The sequence below is a fragment of the Carettochelys insculpta genome, chromosome 3, assembly GCF_033958435.1.
Source record: "Carettochelys insculpta isolate YL-2023 chromosome 3, ASM3395843v1, whole genome shotgun sequence".
NCBI lineage: Eukaryota > Metazoa > Chordata > Testudines > Carettochelyidae > Carettochelys > Carettochelys insculpta.
In genome coordinates, this window is record NC_134139.1 from 111021726 (window position 1) to 111038053 (window position 16328).

General features: G+C 42.0%; 1 protein-coding gene across 4 annotated transcripts in view; it reads left to right on the top strand.

The window, feature by feature from the left end:
• Positions 1-16328, top strand: part of PTPRK (protein tyrosine phosphatase receptor type K) — a 635931-nt gene that overhangs the window by 611328 nt on the left and 8275 nt on the right. For 2 of the 4 annotated variants that reach the window (XM_074990593.1, XM_074990594.1), the window contains exons 22-27: positions 13-182; positions 3799-3934; positions 11688-11837; positions 12426-12599; positions 13971-14102; positions 14364-14489. In XM_074990593.1, coding sequence (XP_074846694.1) covers positions 13-182; positions 3799-3934; positions 11688-11837; positions 12426-12599; positions 13971-14102; positions 14364-14489 — 888 coding nt within the window. The remainder of the gene's footprint in view (positions 1-12; positions 183-3798; positions 3935-11687; positions 11838-12425; positions 12600-13970; positions 14103-14363; positions 14490-16328) is intronic. The other 2 variants (XM_074990595.1, XM_074990596.1) reach the window with 1 other exon arrangement.

The window sequence follows — 16328 nt, forward strand, 5'->3', positions numbered from 1 at the left end:
TGTCTTTGGCAGAGAGGTTATAATGAAATCCGGGAGCTTAAACAGTTCCATTTCACAGGTTGGCCAGATCATGGAGTTCCTTACAATGCCACGGGCCTCCTTTCATTTATACGTCGAGTTAAATTGTCTAACCCTCCTAGTGCCGGGCCTATTGTTGTGCATTGCAGGTGTGTAGAGAAGAGGTAGATGAATTTTTTACAATTTTATATGTGAGCTTGTACAGAAGTGTCTTGTGAAGTTGTGGGGTTTTTCGTCGTTGTTGTTGTTGTTGTTTAACTTTTTGGAATGAATGCACTCTTTTGGTGGCCTGTGCACTCTGGCAGCTGAACTAAGCTAGCTACAATAGTATTTAAGCATAAATGAATTCTACAGATTGAACCTCTCTAATCGAGTACCCTCGAACTGACCAGTCCCAGATGAGAAAATTTGCCGGACCATGGAAGGTCAATGTGGTCTAGAAGCATTACCAACACTTCCACTGCTTACTGAGCTCTTAGAAGGCAATTGGGGATAAATGAAAGCTGAATAACTGCACAGAACACTGATCCAGGACTGGTGGCTATAAACAGGCTTTATGGGACTATGGAAACTTCACCGTACCTGTGATAAGTAGTCGTCCAGCTAATTAAAATCATGCTGGATTACAGATGTTGCTGGACAAAAATTCCAGATTAGAGAGGCTCATCCTGTAGTACAATTTACCTGATTGGTATGGACAGATATTTTTTCTCTCAACTCTTAGCCAAAGCTTGTTGTGATGAAGACTAACATTTAACATGCTCTATGGCACAAATTAATGGCAAAGGACTAGGAAGGCATTTTATTACCGCCGTGTTAACATTTAAAATGGATTTTTGTGAAATACAATTTTAAGCAGAATATTTATCTGAACATATGCCATTCTGTGAAGAAACATTCTGAAATGAATGTAGTTATTGGATATAGTAGGCACAACTAAAGTGTATTGTTTTCTATGTAAATTTTGCAAACTTTGCATTATGGGTCACAGTTAATTGAAATTTGATTTCTTGGCAAATCCATTAAATATGTTGACTATATTCTGCACAACCTGTGCATGTTTCAGGAATTCACTTTCAAATATATACACTAGCTATGTGAAAAGCCAGAAGAGACATTGCACCAAAAGGTTTTCTGGCTGTACCAAAAGGACAGGAGACATTTGATTTGGGTTTAAGCCACCCTTAACTTTATTATTAGATGCATGGAGCTACTCAGCAGATAAAATGTACAGGGCAAGTAACCCTCTCTTCTTGTTTCCTCCCATAATTAACAGGGGGGAGGGTTACCTGCTCTCCCCCACCCCCCCTTTCCTCTCATGTGTCTCCACCAGAGTCATTGTTCAGACCTTACAATCCCAAGGGGTTTCAACCAGCTGCTCCTCCTTTCCATCCAGGCCCATCCAACAAATCCGTTGCCGGGACCTTATTAAATAAGGAGGACTGTAATGATGAGGGATTTTTCCATGCCATACCAGTCTTCGGAGTCTCCAACTGCCCCAGGCTCACTCAGTTTCAGAGCACTCTCCTCAAGTCCTTTCCCCAAGCCATTTATCCATTACTATATGCCTTCTTTTACAGAGTACCTGCACTGAACATGTGCCACAAGGAGGTACCAGCCACCAGCTTGGCTGCCTCCTCCCTTCACCCAACTGGGTTCCCAAACAGTTTCCAATGCCCTCTTTTGTATCAGCCAAAAATACGACAGCATCTGAATCTGGAGCCAACCAACTGTGCTCAGTCCACCCTGTGAAGGGTTTGAGTACTTCCTGTGGTAACGAGACTAATTCTGGGGGAGAGGCAGTGGGGGTGCCGCAGATTCCACCTTTCCATTGTGTTCTTTCTACAGCAGGAAAAACGTGCAAAGTGATTCCGCAAACACCGATAAACACTGACAGCTATGGAAGTGGACCTCCCCCACTTCCTCTCTGTCTTGTACCTGTGCCCCATCTAGTCAACTCTCCCTCCCTTTGCGAATTCCTTCTCTTACTACCATGCTCCACTGGAACCAGAGGAAAAGGAGACTCAATCCTTGTGTCTACCCATTCTGTTCCCCTTTCTGTATTCCCCTGGAGCCATGCTGAGACTCCCTGCCACTCCATCCCCAACTGAAACTGGGAATAGCTTTCACACACAGCCCTTTTCACTTCCTTTCCCCAGTCCAGCCAGCAGCTCTCGTCTCCATTTTCCAGGCTGAAGCAGGAAGATTTCCCTCTCCTTCCTCCTCTTCATGATAACCATGTTATTTATGGAATAAATTCAGAACATGTAGGACCTCATCTTTTTCTAAGAGGCTAAGGGGAACCTTTCTTTTTAAGGGACAATTCCAAGGTAGAGAGTTTCACTGTAAAATGTAGACTTTCCCCCATACCTTCATTTAGGTAGTTAACAATCACCACCCTGCATCTTGAGCTGAAGGATACTTGGCTGGCTGGCTGGCCAAGTTTGGACTCCACATGGGGTTGAATTGAGCCTCCTACAGTCCTCTCTTATCTGCTAAGGTAGCCTAGTAGCTTTCTTTGCCTCTCCAACCCCACACTTATTGTGGGGGTGAGTTGAGCCCAAAATCTTCTCTCCCTGCTGTAGCAGTCTGGGGGGATTTGTCCCCCTCCCACTCCCTGCTGATTGTCTGAGACCCATGCAGCCTAACATCTGTATTCAAACTGTATCACAAAAGAATTTCCCCTCTTTTTCTTTTTTTTTTTTTTTAAACGAGTTGTCACCATGCTGATTCTAGGCTGACTCTGTGAAACAGGGGACCCATGCCTGCTCCCTTCTGCCACTGCATCCCAACTCTTCCCCTCTCCATCCCTGTGCTGAAGACAGGGAAGGAGTCGTTGCCATCTTGTCCCCTTCACTGACTGGACTGCACCTAGGGCTGCTGAATTGAGCCAAGTATTGGAAGTGCTCCTTCTGCAGCCTACCCGGTTCCACGTGCCCGAGAGGATCCGGGAACAGGGTGGCCTTTTTAAACCCCTCATTCCTGGGCAGAGAGTCAGCCATTGCAGTGACCCCTTTTCAAGCAGTTTTACATCTCCCCATCTCCCCCAAGACCATTAAGCATCATTCTCCTCTATCTTGGCCGGCCAGCCTGCCAAGTACCCCTCAGCTCAAGATTCAGTGTGGTGATTAACTACCTAAATGAAGGTATGAGGGAGAGTCCACATTTTACAGTGAAACACTCTACCTTGGAATTGTCCTTTAAAAAGAAAGGTTCCCCTTAGCCTCTCAGAATAAAGATGAGGTCCTACATGTTTTGAATTTATTCCATAAAGAACATGGTTATCATGAAAATCTCTGTTAAATTAACAAGTCTGTTATTACAAGTTTATTTCTGGGCCATGAAGGAATATACTGAAATACCTAAAAGTAACCTCACTTACACTGTTTTTACATAATCTGAAATCTATTGAAAGGTCCTTGTTTTTCAATTATGCACATCTCATGTGCTATCAAAACAAAAAAGCAGTAAAGTAGCACTTTAAAGACTAACAAAATAATTTATTAGGTGAGCTTTTGTGGGACAGACCCACTTCTTCAGAACATAGCCATACCAGCCCAGACTCAATATTTAAGTACATCTCATGTACGTTTAAATGCTGTTTGAAAGACTAAAGGGGGAAACTAGATAATATGTAACAATTGGAAAGAAATGTCTGAGAACTTATATAAATGGGCCAAGCATGTACTTCTAAATTCCAAAGAGATTTTGCTGACTTTGTGGGTTACATTTTCTGGATTATGGGGACTACTCTGAAAGTGGTTTCTTAATTCTTTCCAGTGCTGGTGCTGGACGAACTGGCTGTTACATTGTGATTGACATCATGCTAGACATGGCAGAAAGAGAAGGTGTTGTGGACATCTACAATTGTGTCAAAGCTTTACGGTCACGTCGCATCAACATGGTGCAAACTGAGGTATGGTATCCTATATGCAATGGATCTAATGTTTTGCTAGCTGCATTAAGACAGAATTTTGTTCCTTTAATCACTCAGCAGAATTCTTTTAATCAATCACCCACCAATCCCCACTCCTGGCAGATGGCAATTTATCCATAGTAAGAGGAATTTCTAAATAAGAATAGCACTATGGAGCCAAGAGCACACCGTACAGAGGATCTGCCAGCCCTTTGCTTGGTCCCAAACTGGAGCTCACCCTCTCTGCCAGAGGCCTGATCCCAGGACAAATTGAACCTGATGTCCCACCCAAATGCAGAAGCTTAGGTTTGCCTCAAGCTACTGGGGCACATGGTGACTGGTATTTCAGCATGCAAGACTTCACCTCAGGTCACTGCAGACATGGCTAGCATCAGTAGCCTGAGTAGACATCAGTTGGCCTCTGGTGCCCACAGTTCCTCTCCTAGTCTTCACCTCCCAGGTGAAAAGAACCAAGATCAGTAATAGTAGGGTTGCCCACTATTGCCTCTCAGTCAACGGTAGTTTTTAACCTTGGATACATCAAACGTAGGGTGGGGAGCCCACCTCAACAATCTCAGGATTCAGGGCCTCAGGTCCCAAGAAGAACTCTTCCTGTACATAAACCTCAGGAAGCTCAGGGTGGTACACTTACTTTGTCAAGTGTTCCTTCCCCAGATCTCAGGCAATGTGGTGTAAGTCCTAATAGACAGTACCAGAGCCATGTTCTAGGTCAACAAGTGGGGAGGTACCTGATCTTCAGTAAGGAGACCATCTGTGTAGGACTTCTGTGCAAAGTACTTAATTCTTCTTGAGGTGTCGCATCTGCTTGCAACTTGGAATGTAGCAGCAAATCACCGCAGATCACCACCTAATCCCTTTCTTCACGCTGTGAAATGGGCCCTTCACCTGGTGATCGCCAAGTTCATCATCCAAAGATGGGGGCCTTCACAGGTGGACTTGTTCACTACCAGACTGAAGAGACAATACCATCAGTTTTTTCTCATTGTCTGGACACAGCTCAGGCTCCCTCTCCAATGCTTTCTTGCTGCCATAGACAGATCTTTGATTCTCTGCCTTTCCTCTGCTTCACAGGGTCCTCTAAAAGTCAAACAAGCAAGGCAAGAGTCATTCAGATAGTCCTAGTGTGGCCACGCCAGTACTGATTCAACATGTCAGTCTCAGTTCCATTCTCACTTCCACTCTGTCCAGGCCTAATCTCAAAATACCATGGTCGATTGCTTCCCTTAATCATGCCTCCATGCCCAAACCCGGAAAAACAGGCTGGTTTAGAACATGTCCAGCATTATCTTGCTATGTTGTAGAAAGGTATCCACCAGGGCTACCTTCCTGGCTAAATGAAAGGGCTTCTCAATTTGAGTGTTCCATCTTAATCTTCCCTTCAGTCTACCGTAGACAACTTGCTCCACTTAAAGCAACAGGGCCTAACTCATTTTGTCTATCAAGGTGCATTTAGCAGCCATCTCAGCCTTCCAGCCATTGGTGAAGGGCAGGTCAGTGTTCTCCCATGAAATACTTGTATGTTTCTCAAAGGGCTGGAGAGGCTGTGTCCTCAAGACTGTGAGCTGATCCCTCCATCAGACTTAAACTTGGTTCTGTCAAGACTCATGATTTCCCCCTTTGAGCCACTAGCTTCATGCCCCCTGTTATTTCTCTTTTGGAAGGTTGCCTTCCTGTTGGCAGTTACCCTGGTCACAAGGGTCTCTGAAATCATGGGATTCTTCAGCTGCACCCTCCACCTGGTCCTACTGCCAAAGGTGCTGTCACAATACCATATCAATAAGGCCAAGTCCCTAGGTTTCATCGGCAGTATTTCTCTCACAGTTCCCAATCAAGGACATCTGCAGGGCCACTATCTTGTCATCAGTACAGACCTTTGCATAAGAACGGCCATTACTGGGTCATACCGAAGGTGCATCTAGCCCAGTATCCTGTCTGCCAACAGTGGCAAGTGCCAGGTGCCCCAGAGGGGGATGGACTGAAGACAATGATCAAGCGACTTGTCTCCTGCCATCCATCTCCAGCCTTTGACAAACAGAGGCCAGGGACACCATTCCTACCCCCTGGCTAATAGCCTTTTATGGACCTAATCTCCATGAATTTATCTAGCTCTTCTTTGAACTCTGTTGTAGTCCTAGACTTCACAGTCTTCTCTGGCAAGGAGCTCACAGGTTACTGTGAGCTTTGTGAAAAAGAATGTTCTTTTATTAGTTTTAAACCTGCTACTCATTAATTTCATTTGGTGTCCTTTAGTCCTTATATTATAGGAACAAGTAAATAACTTCTCCTTATTCACCCTCTCCACACTGCTCATCATTAGATATACCTCTATCATATCCCCCCTTCAGTCTCCTCTTTTCTAAACTGAAAAGTCCCAGTCTCTTTAGCCTCTCCTCATATGGAACCCATTCCAAATCCCTAATCATTTTAGTTGTCCTTTTCTGAACCTTTCCTAATGCCAAAATATCTTTTTTGAGGTGAGGAGACCACATCTGTATGTAGTATTCAAGATGCAGGTGTACCATAGTTTTATAAAGGAGCAGTGACATATTCTTTGTCTTTTTTTATATCCCTTTTGTAATAATTCCTAAGATCCTATTTGTTTTTTAGACTGCCACTGCACACTGTGTGGATGTTTTCAGAGAACTGTCCGCGATAACCCCAAGATCTCTTTCCTGATTAGTTGTAGCTAAATTAGCCCCCATCATATTGAATGTATACTTGGTTGGGTTTATTTTGCCTTTTTTTTTTTAATGAACATTACTTTACACTTATCCACATTAAATTTCATTTGTAAACTAATACGGTTTAGTGAGATCTTTTTGAAGTTCTTCGCAGTCTGCTTTCATCTTGACTGTTTTGAACAGTTTAGTGTCATCCGCAAACTTTACAACCTCACTACTTAACCCTTTCTCTAGATCATTTATGAATAAGTTGAATAGGATTTGTCCTGGGAAAGACCCATGGGGAACACCACTCGTTACCCTTCTCCATTCAGAGAATTTACCATTTATTCCTACCCTTTGTTTCCTATCTTTTAACCAGTTCTCAGTCCATGAAAGGATCTTCCCTCTTATCCCATGACAACCTAATTTACACAAGAGGCTTTGGTGAGGGACTTTGTCAAAAGCTTTCTGGAAATCTAAGTATACTATATCTGCTGGACCCCCCTGCCTTGTCTGCACGTTTGTTAACCCCTTCAGAGAATTCTAATAGATAGTAAGACATGATTTTCCTCTACAGAAGCCATATTGACTTTTGCCCAACAAATAATGTTGTTCAACGTGTCTGACAATTTACTACTGTTTCAACTAATTTGCTGAGTACTGACATTAGACTTACCGATATGTAATTGCCAGGGTCGCCTCTAGATCCCTTTTTAAATATTGGTGTTATGTTAGCTGTCTTCTAGTCCTTGTGTACAGAAGCAGATTTAAAGATAGGTTACAAATCACAGTTAATAATTCTGAAGTTTCACATTTGAGTTCTTTCTGAAAACTTGGATGAATGCCATCCGGTCCCGGTGATTTGTTATTGTTAAGTTTTTTTTATTTGTTCCAAAACCTCCTCTGATGATACTTCAGTCAGGGACAGTTCTTCAGATTCATCATCCGCAAAGGACAGTGCAGGTTTGGGAATCTTCCTGACATCCTCAGGTATGAAGACTGAAGCAAAGAAATCATTTAATCTCTCCACAATGGCTTTATTGACCTTGATTTCTCCTTTTGTATCTCAATTGTCTACTTGCCCCAGTGGTTTTTTAGCCGGCTTTCTGCTTCTAATGTACTTAAAAAACATTTTGCTTTTACTTTTTGAGTTTTTGGCTAGCTGTTCATCAAAATCTTTTTTGGCTTTTCTTATTACATTTTTACACTTAATTGTCAGTGTTTATGTTCCTTCCTATTTACCTCACTAGGATTGGACTGCCACTTTTTAAAAAATACCTTTTTATTTCTCACTGCTTCTTTTACATGGTGGTTAAGCCATGGTGGCTCTCTTTTAGGTCTCTTACTAGTTTTTTTTTTAATTTGGGGTATACATTTAAGTTGGGCATCTATTATGATGTCCTTGAAAAGTTTCCATGCAGCTTGTAGGGATTTTACTCTAGTCACTCTACCTTTTAATTTCTGTTTAACTAACCTCCTCATTTTTGTGTAATTTCCCTTTTTGAAATTAAATGCCAGAGTGTTGGACTGCTGAGGTGTTCTTCACACCACAGGAATGTTGTTATATTGTGACCACTATTCCCAAGTGGTCCTGTGATAGTTACCTCCTGGACCAGATCCTGTGCTCCACTCAGTACTAAATTGAGAATTGCCTCTTCCCTAATGGGTTCCTGTACTAGCTGCTCCAAGAAGCAGTCATTTAAGGCATCAAGAAATTTTATTTCTGCATCTCTTCTTGAGGTGACATGCACCCAGTCAATATGGGGATAATTGCAATCCCCTGTTGTTATTATTATTATTATTACTGAGTTTTTTATTTTGATAGCCTCTCTAATCTCCTTAACATTTCGACGTCACTATCACTGTCCTCGTCAAGCTGTCAATAATATATCCCTACTGCTATATTCTTATTAGTGTGTGGAATTACTATCCATAGTGATTCTATGGAACATTTTGATTCATTTAAGATTTTTACTTCATTTGATTCTACATTATCTTTCACATACAGTGCCGCTCCACCACCTGCACAACTTATTCTGTCCTTCCAATATATTTTATATCCCGGTATGATTGTATCCCACTGATTGTCCTCATTCCACCAGGTTTCTGTGATGCCTGTTATGTCAATCTCCTCCTTTAGTACGAGGTACTGTAGTTCACTCTTCTTATTAGTTAGACTTCTAGCATTTGTGTAGAAGCACTTAAAAAATTGCCACCGTTTGTCTGTCTGCCCTTCCCTGATGTATTAGATTATTTTATATGTGAGTTTTTCTTTTCTGATCTGGTGCATATTATATCATCTCCCCTCCTCTCTGTCTAAAACTTTGAGAATCTTTTCAATAGACTCTCCTCTAAGGGAAGTCTCCATCCAATCCACGTGCTCCTCTGCACCAATCGGCTTTCCCCAACTCTTAGTTTAAAAACTGCTCTACGACCTTTTTAGTGTTTAGAGCCAGCAGTCTGGATCCACCTTGGTTTAGGTGGAGCCCATCCTTCCTGTGTAAGCTCCTCCTATCCCAAAAGTGTCCCCAGTTCCTAATAAAACTAAACTGCTCTTTCCTACACCGTTGTCTCATCCATGGATTGAGACTCTGAAGTTCTGCCTGCCTACCTGGCCCTGCGTGTCAAACAGGAAGCATTTCTGAGAATGCCACTGTAGAGCTCCTGGATTTCAATCTCTTTCCTAACAGCCAAAATTTGGCCTCCAGGACATCTCTCCTTCCCCTTCCATATTTCATTGGTACCTACATGTGCCACAACCACCGGCTCCTCCCCAGCACTACACATAAGTCTATCTAGATGCCTCAAGTGATCTGCAACCTTTGCACTAGCAGGCAAGTCACCATACGGTTCTCCTGATCATCACAACCCCAACTATCTGTGTTTCTAATGATGAAATCATCCACTACTAACATCTGCCTCTTCCTAACAACTGGCGTTCCCTACCCCAGAGAGGTATCCTCAGCACGAGATGATAACGTAACATCCTTTGGAAGGCAGGTCTCAACTATGGGATGATTTCCTGCTGCTTTCATTGACCGTTCTCTTCCTCTGAGCCTTTCATCCTCCTTAACAGCTCTGAGGTTGTCTGACTGAAGGTGGGACTGTACCACAGTGTCCCAGAAAGCCTTGCCAAAATATCTCTCTGCCTTCCTTAGTTCCTCCAGTTCAGCCAGCCTGACTTCCAAAGCCTGAACTCTGTCTCTGAGGGTCATGACACACACACACGCTACCCACCCACAGGGCAGATAATTATACATGTTACACTCGATGCAATAAACAGAATAGCCCTCACTCTGCTGCTGGGCTTCTGCCTGCATTTTCTCCTAAAATAAATTTTATTATATGCAGGGCTTTTATTAAAATAGTTTTATAAAAATTTTACATCTACAGGTGGTCAGAAGTAACTAGTGCCCTCTAAGCGCCCCCTCTGAACTTCCCTCTCAAAACTCCCTCCTGTTAGCAGACGCCCTGGTCACAAGCTCCCTGATCACTTACTAGCAGGGTTTATAAAGCTCTTGCCCTCCTGATAGTCCCTCCCTCTGGCTACAGCTCGACCAATGAGCAGAGAGTTTTAGATTTGAAATCCTAATTAAGGTTCACAGCTTCCAACTGCCAGCCTGAGCACACACTGCCTTTCAAACAAACAAACACATATGGCTCAGTATTCAAAACTCCAAACAAACAAACGCAAGCCCAGAACACCCACACATGCCAGACAGCCATTTACCCCAAGGTGCTGTAAATTGCATCCTCCTTCACCAGGAGAACTCTCCTCAAAACTCCCTCCCAGTAGCAAACCTCACCAAACATCTCACTAGATCATGACTCAGCTGGCCTGGAACAATAATTTTGTTTTGGAAGAGCAGTGTTACTGTCAGGATGCCTGTGAACTCAGAGCCCAGCTCCCGGGGTGCTGCTAGGGAGTAGCCTAGTGTAGAATGGATGAGCAAGCCCTCAAAGAAGAAAAAATAGTTACTAACCTTTTCATAACTGTTGTTCTTCAAAGCGTGTTGCTCATGCCCGTTCCACAGCCCACCCTCCTGACCCTTGGTCAGAGTTAAGGACTACAAGGAGCTGAGGGCACTCTTTAAACCAGTGCATACACACACAGTGTGAAGAGGGTGCTAGAGCCAGCTTGACAGATACCATGAACGGAAGAATCTCTGGCAAAGGTACACATGAGGTGCACACATCTAACATGGAGTGGATATGAGCAGCAACACATCTCAACGAACACAGAAAGATAGTAACTGTTATCCCTAAAAATGAAGCAATAACTACCACCATCATGATGTGTTCACACCAATGAGTCACCACACAACATTAATGCCACTTGCATTGTCCTTTTCACTTACCCTACCAAGTGTTTTGTTCCTGCTTGTCTGTCCTTGGATTTTAAATCATTTGTGGGCAAAGACTGTGTCTGCTACTAACTTTTGGAAGTAACTAGCGTACTGTGAGTGTTGCGTAATGTTTGACAAATGACACTGTTGGAATAACAACACAGCGGGTTGGGGTTTACAGACTCGCCAGACAGGGCAACAGACTCAGGAGGCAACATCTCCTGTATTGGTGTAATGCTGAATTTGTTGCATACCCAGTGCTAGGTATGAGACGCCGTCCACATGTATGTATGTAACATGGAAAATGCCACATACTTGCCAGAAGCAGCTTGTATTTGAAGCATTTTCTATGCTTTCTGAATGTATCAGGAACAAAAAATGCTGTTAAGGCAGCAAATAAGAATTATTACTATAAGACTGTCTCACACACTGACCAATGCACTGCAAAAATCACCTGAAAATTCCCCCCATTAAGCAAATTAGTGTACTTATCCTCTTACTGTCACTGGACTTACATAGATTCTCAGAGAAACATATGGTTTAGCAGCCTCCTGGTTAGGCAGAATGTACTGTACTTAAGATGCTAAAACAATATCCAGTGGGTTGATGGAAGCTGCTTTAAATACAATTTATAGAGGGAGTCTATCTGCTTATCTTGAAAGAAAGTAAGATTTTCTTTTGTTTTTGAATTATTATACATTTTGTTTCTTTTCCCCTTGGTAGGAACAGTACATCTTTATTCATGATGCCATTCTGGAAGCTTGCTTATGTGGAGAAACTGCCATCCCTGTCTGTGAATTCAAAGCTGCATATTTTGATATGATTAGAATAGACTCTCAGACAAACTCTTCACATCTGAAAGATGAATTTCAGGTATTTACAGTTACTGGTAGCTTTTCACAGAATAGCAACTTTTTTGCCTCTGGGTATTTATATAGGTTCTTTTAAATAGAAAGGCTTTTATATCAAATTCATAAACTCTGTCTCCTTCTTGTATTTAACACAATAAAGCACTCTTTTCTTTTATTATGTGCTTTACAAGGTCATCCTTAAATATTAAATAGGCTTCTTAGATTATAATTGCAGCAGACTGCTGACTATGATGAACGGTATCGACCTTGAACTGGCAGGATGGGGGGATGTTTTGTATTTAAAGCAAGTGAAACACAGGTAATATGTGTTTCACAAGATTCTCTTCTTTTCTCTTCCTTTTGGGCTGCATATTACGGGGGATGCGCTTTGAGGATCCATTAAGCAGTCCCTGCTGTGTCTTTGTACCTCGGAGCTTTGGTTCATTTTAACTGAAAAACTATGATAAGATTCTCAAGCAGGCACATGCTCTTGTTTGCTTGTGATTTTTTTTATTTCCCCACATTGAAACATTTTAATAAGAAAATGAGTTTTTAGAACCCTGCCTGTACGATGCACCATAACATGACAGTGACTCCCTCTGCTCTGTAGACGCTGAATTCTGTGACCCCTCGACTGCAAGCTGAAGACTGCAGCATTGCCTGCTTGCCAAGGAATCACGATAAGAATCGCTTCATGGATATGCTGCCACCTGACAGATGTCTGCCTTTCTTAATTACTATTGATGGGGAGAGCAGCAACTATATCAATGCTGCTCTTATGGATGTAAGAGACTATCTCCTTTGTCTGCGTAACATGCCATGAAAAACTGTGTAATGTGAGAGAGAACTCTTGCTGGTTAAAGAAAGGGTAATTCTTTCTTCCTGTAGTGTTCAGTAAAATGGTCTTAACAAAGAAGGGAGAGAGAAATCTTGGCAACATTTTAAAAATCTACCAACTTTGTTTTTCTTTTGCAAGGTTAGCGATCTCAGATGCTGATCACTGTGCATTTGATCCCCTGGAAAGTGGGGAACTCTCTTTTTTAATACAGATTGAACTTCTCTAGTCCAGTACACTAACTCACTGTGCTGTCTCTCCTCCTTCTGTTACTTGCAACCCATGTGTTGCAGGGACACCAGGAGCTGGAGGCTGTAGGTCGTATATATGAAAAACTCCGTTCTCTGCCTCCAGGAGATTAGTGAGATTTGTCCCATCAAAGCCTGTCTTCCTAGCTTTGCTGTTACTCCTTTCTGCTGCCCACAGTATGTGCTGAAAGGCCAGAAGTCCCCCCAGTGGCAGCTACATGGACTGCAGCCTCTGGGAGGTAGGACTGAAACTGCTCTATCAGGAGTATTGCAGTTGGAGTAGGAGGCAGTGCACCCTAAGAACATCCAGAACTATGCAGCTGTGCCCCTAGCATTGGAAATTAGCCACTGTGAAAACAAGTGCCAGTGGCCCAAATATCATGCTTCCCACATGGCATCTTGTGCGTGAAGTAACCTGCTTGGTGTACTTACGACTCCTTCCACTAGGGACGACACAGCAATGCTCTCAGCCTGCCTCAACACCAACCAAGAGATGGACAGAAGGGGTGTCATATGCTGAAAGACTTCTCCAATAAACTCAGCCCAAAGAAGGTTTATTAAGAAAAGCTCAACTAGGCTTAGGCTCAATTAAGAGAGGAAAAGTGGCCTTGTGCTTAACACAGTATCCTGTGACTCAAGATGTAGGTCAAGTTCATGGCTAAGTCACACACTTCCTGTGTGAACTTGATTAAATCAATTTTTCTGTGCCTTTGTATCCCTCTATGTAAAATAAGGCTAAACCATCTCTACTATGTCTCCCAAGTATTTTAAAGCAATCTGAAAGTATTGGGAATGCATGTAATGTAATTGCCAGTGCAGCAAGGTATGCAACAATGAGCTCACTTTTAAAGGGGCTTTATTTGTGTAATAGAATACAAGTATGAGTACTGTGACCTGTTACTTATTTTCCACTTAAAGATATCTTATTGGTTGAACAATTGTTTTTGTTAAAACTACTAGATTTTATGCTACTCATTTGTTTTACTTATATTGCTAAGAGGCCCAGACTGCATAATTGCTGTTCGTTGCTTTCTTCCCTAATATTCCTGTACTCATCCTTTTTTCTTTACAGAGCTACAGGCAACCAGCTGCCTTCATTGTCACACAACATCCTTTGCCAAACACTGTGAAAGATTTCTGGAGATTAGTGTATGACTATGGCTGTACCTCTGTCGTAATGTTAAATGAAGTTGAGTTAGCACAGGTTAGTGTTTGTGCGTAGGGGTTCTGTGAACAAATTCATGTATCAAAGTGGGTACACTTCATAATAAGGTGGATGTAATCATAGCGCAGTGTCGTTGCAATTACAATGTAATTACCCAGTGGCTTTTGCTCTTCAGTAAGTAATTAGTATTAATTAACATAGCCATTACTGTACAATAATGTGTATTGCTATAACAATGAAATACTACAAAATTCATGATGCAACTTAACTTTTAATTATACTCACTTTATTCTTTTTTAGGGCTGTCCACAGTATTGGCCTGAAGAAGGAATGCTGAGATACGGTCCGATTCAAGTGGAATGCATGTCTTGTTCAATGGATTGTGATGTAATAAATAGAATTTTCAGGATATGCAATCTAACAAGAGTAAGTATCATCATAACAACAGCTAGCTGGGCTATTATGGATCTGAGCATTAAATAATACTAACTATACAATATTAGTTCTCTTCAGACATTAAATGGAACAGAATTAAATATTCAGTTCCTAGGATTTAACTATTTTTTCTACAAACATCTACAAAATTCCATAGTAGGTTAGGAGAATATTAAGGAACATTATTGTTATCCATTATACTAAATGCAATAGAGCATCACACAAAAAGTAATGGAATTGTTCTAAATTTAGCCAGTGTACAATAATAACCCAGAATTGTGAGCAGTGACTCTTTAATGGACACAAGCGGAGCTTCTCATTTGAAATTGTATGTTAAGCATCTCTGAAGGACACTGGTGGTTATGTAGCTAACACGTCATGGTGCGAGAACCACGATGCCGAAGTGTTAGTACATTCTATTAAATATGTGTGAAAAGACTCTTTAATGTTATTTTAGTTTCGGCGGTTCTTGAGACGGTCTGCTCTGACCTTCTACATTTACTAACATGTTTTCTCCACTTCCACTAACAATGTAAATCTTGGTGAACTCTTCATTTCTTTTCCCCATTTCCATCTCTGTTCCTGCTCTTATGTTGTCCTGCATTATTTCAACACTCTCTCAAATTCGGTTTCCCAGCCAGTACCACCACCTTGAGAATCCCCACTAGGAACTCATTTCTGCCATGCTGCTTGCATTTAATGAGTTAAAATGTTTTGGAACCAATAGGTTGTGCTATAGGAACCATTCTCCACTTTATTGCCCTCATTTGTTACGTCTCATATTTAGAAATCAGGTTTGAACAGTGTGTTTGTGAGTACATAGCATATTTCTAATTTAACTCATGAACAATTATGATAATGGATATGGGGAAACTAAAGGATGTTGAAAAGGCTTTTCTGTCAGGTTTTGGTTTCTTACACTGTTTGGTATTTTTCCCCCCATAGATGGTTCAAAACTGGGCATTTTTAATCCAAACTGTGTGCTTCGGTTGAGAGAGGTGTTAAGCAAAATATTTTCATCTCTCCTTTTAACTCTCCTTCTTCTGTCTGGGAAATTCAATAAAGCGTAGAGCTATTAATACATTAATGCTACGTCTACACGTGCCACTCCCCTCCGGAAGGGACATGTAAATGAAGCGGGTTGAAAATGCTCATGAGGCGCGGCTGTGAATATTCAGGACATCATTTGAATAAGGGAGGCCACCTGGAGGTTCGAAAGTGCTGGTTTTGAATTGCAAATTAGCCATGTAGAGGGGGTTCGTTCAACAGGAAACCCTGATTTTGAAAGCACCCCTCTTCCCAATTTTTTTGGGGAAGAGGGGTGCTTTTGAAATCAGGGTTTCCTTTCAGAGGAACCCCATCTACACAGCTAGTTTGCATTTCAAAAGCAGCACTTTCGACCCTCCAGGGGGCCTCCATTATGCAAATGAGGTGCTGAATATTCATATCAGTGCCTCATTTGTGTTTTCAACCCGCTTCATTTAACATGCCCCTTTCAAAAGGGAGGGGCGTGTGTAGACGTAGCCTAAATGATTATATTGTAGTCCTTTCTCATTTCTTATATTTTATAGTTTGCTTGTTCTTGTCTCTTGCACTTGTTCCAGCCTTGATGTTCATTCTCTCCTTTTCTTATGTTCTAGTTTCTTCCATCTCATTCATATCTATCTTTCCTGTCAACCTTTCTTTCCTTCTACACCATCTCTTTCCCTCTCAGGACCGCCCATCTCCTTCCATCTTTGCCTTGCCCTGCCGCATGAAACCAGAGTGAGTTATTTATTCTTCAGGACAGCCAGGTACAGCAGACCCTTTTTTAAAACATTCTGAGCCATC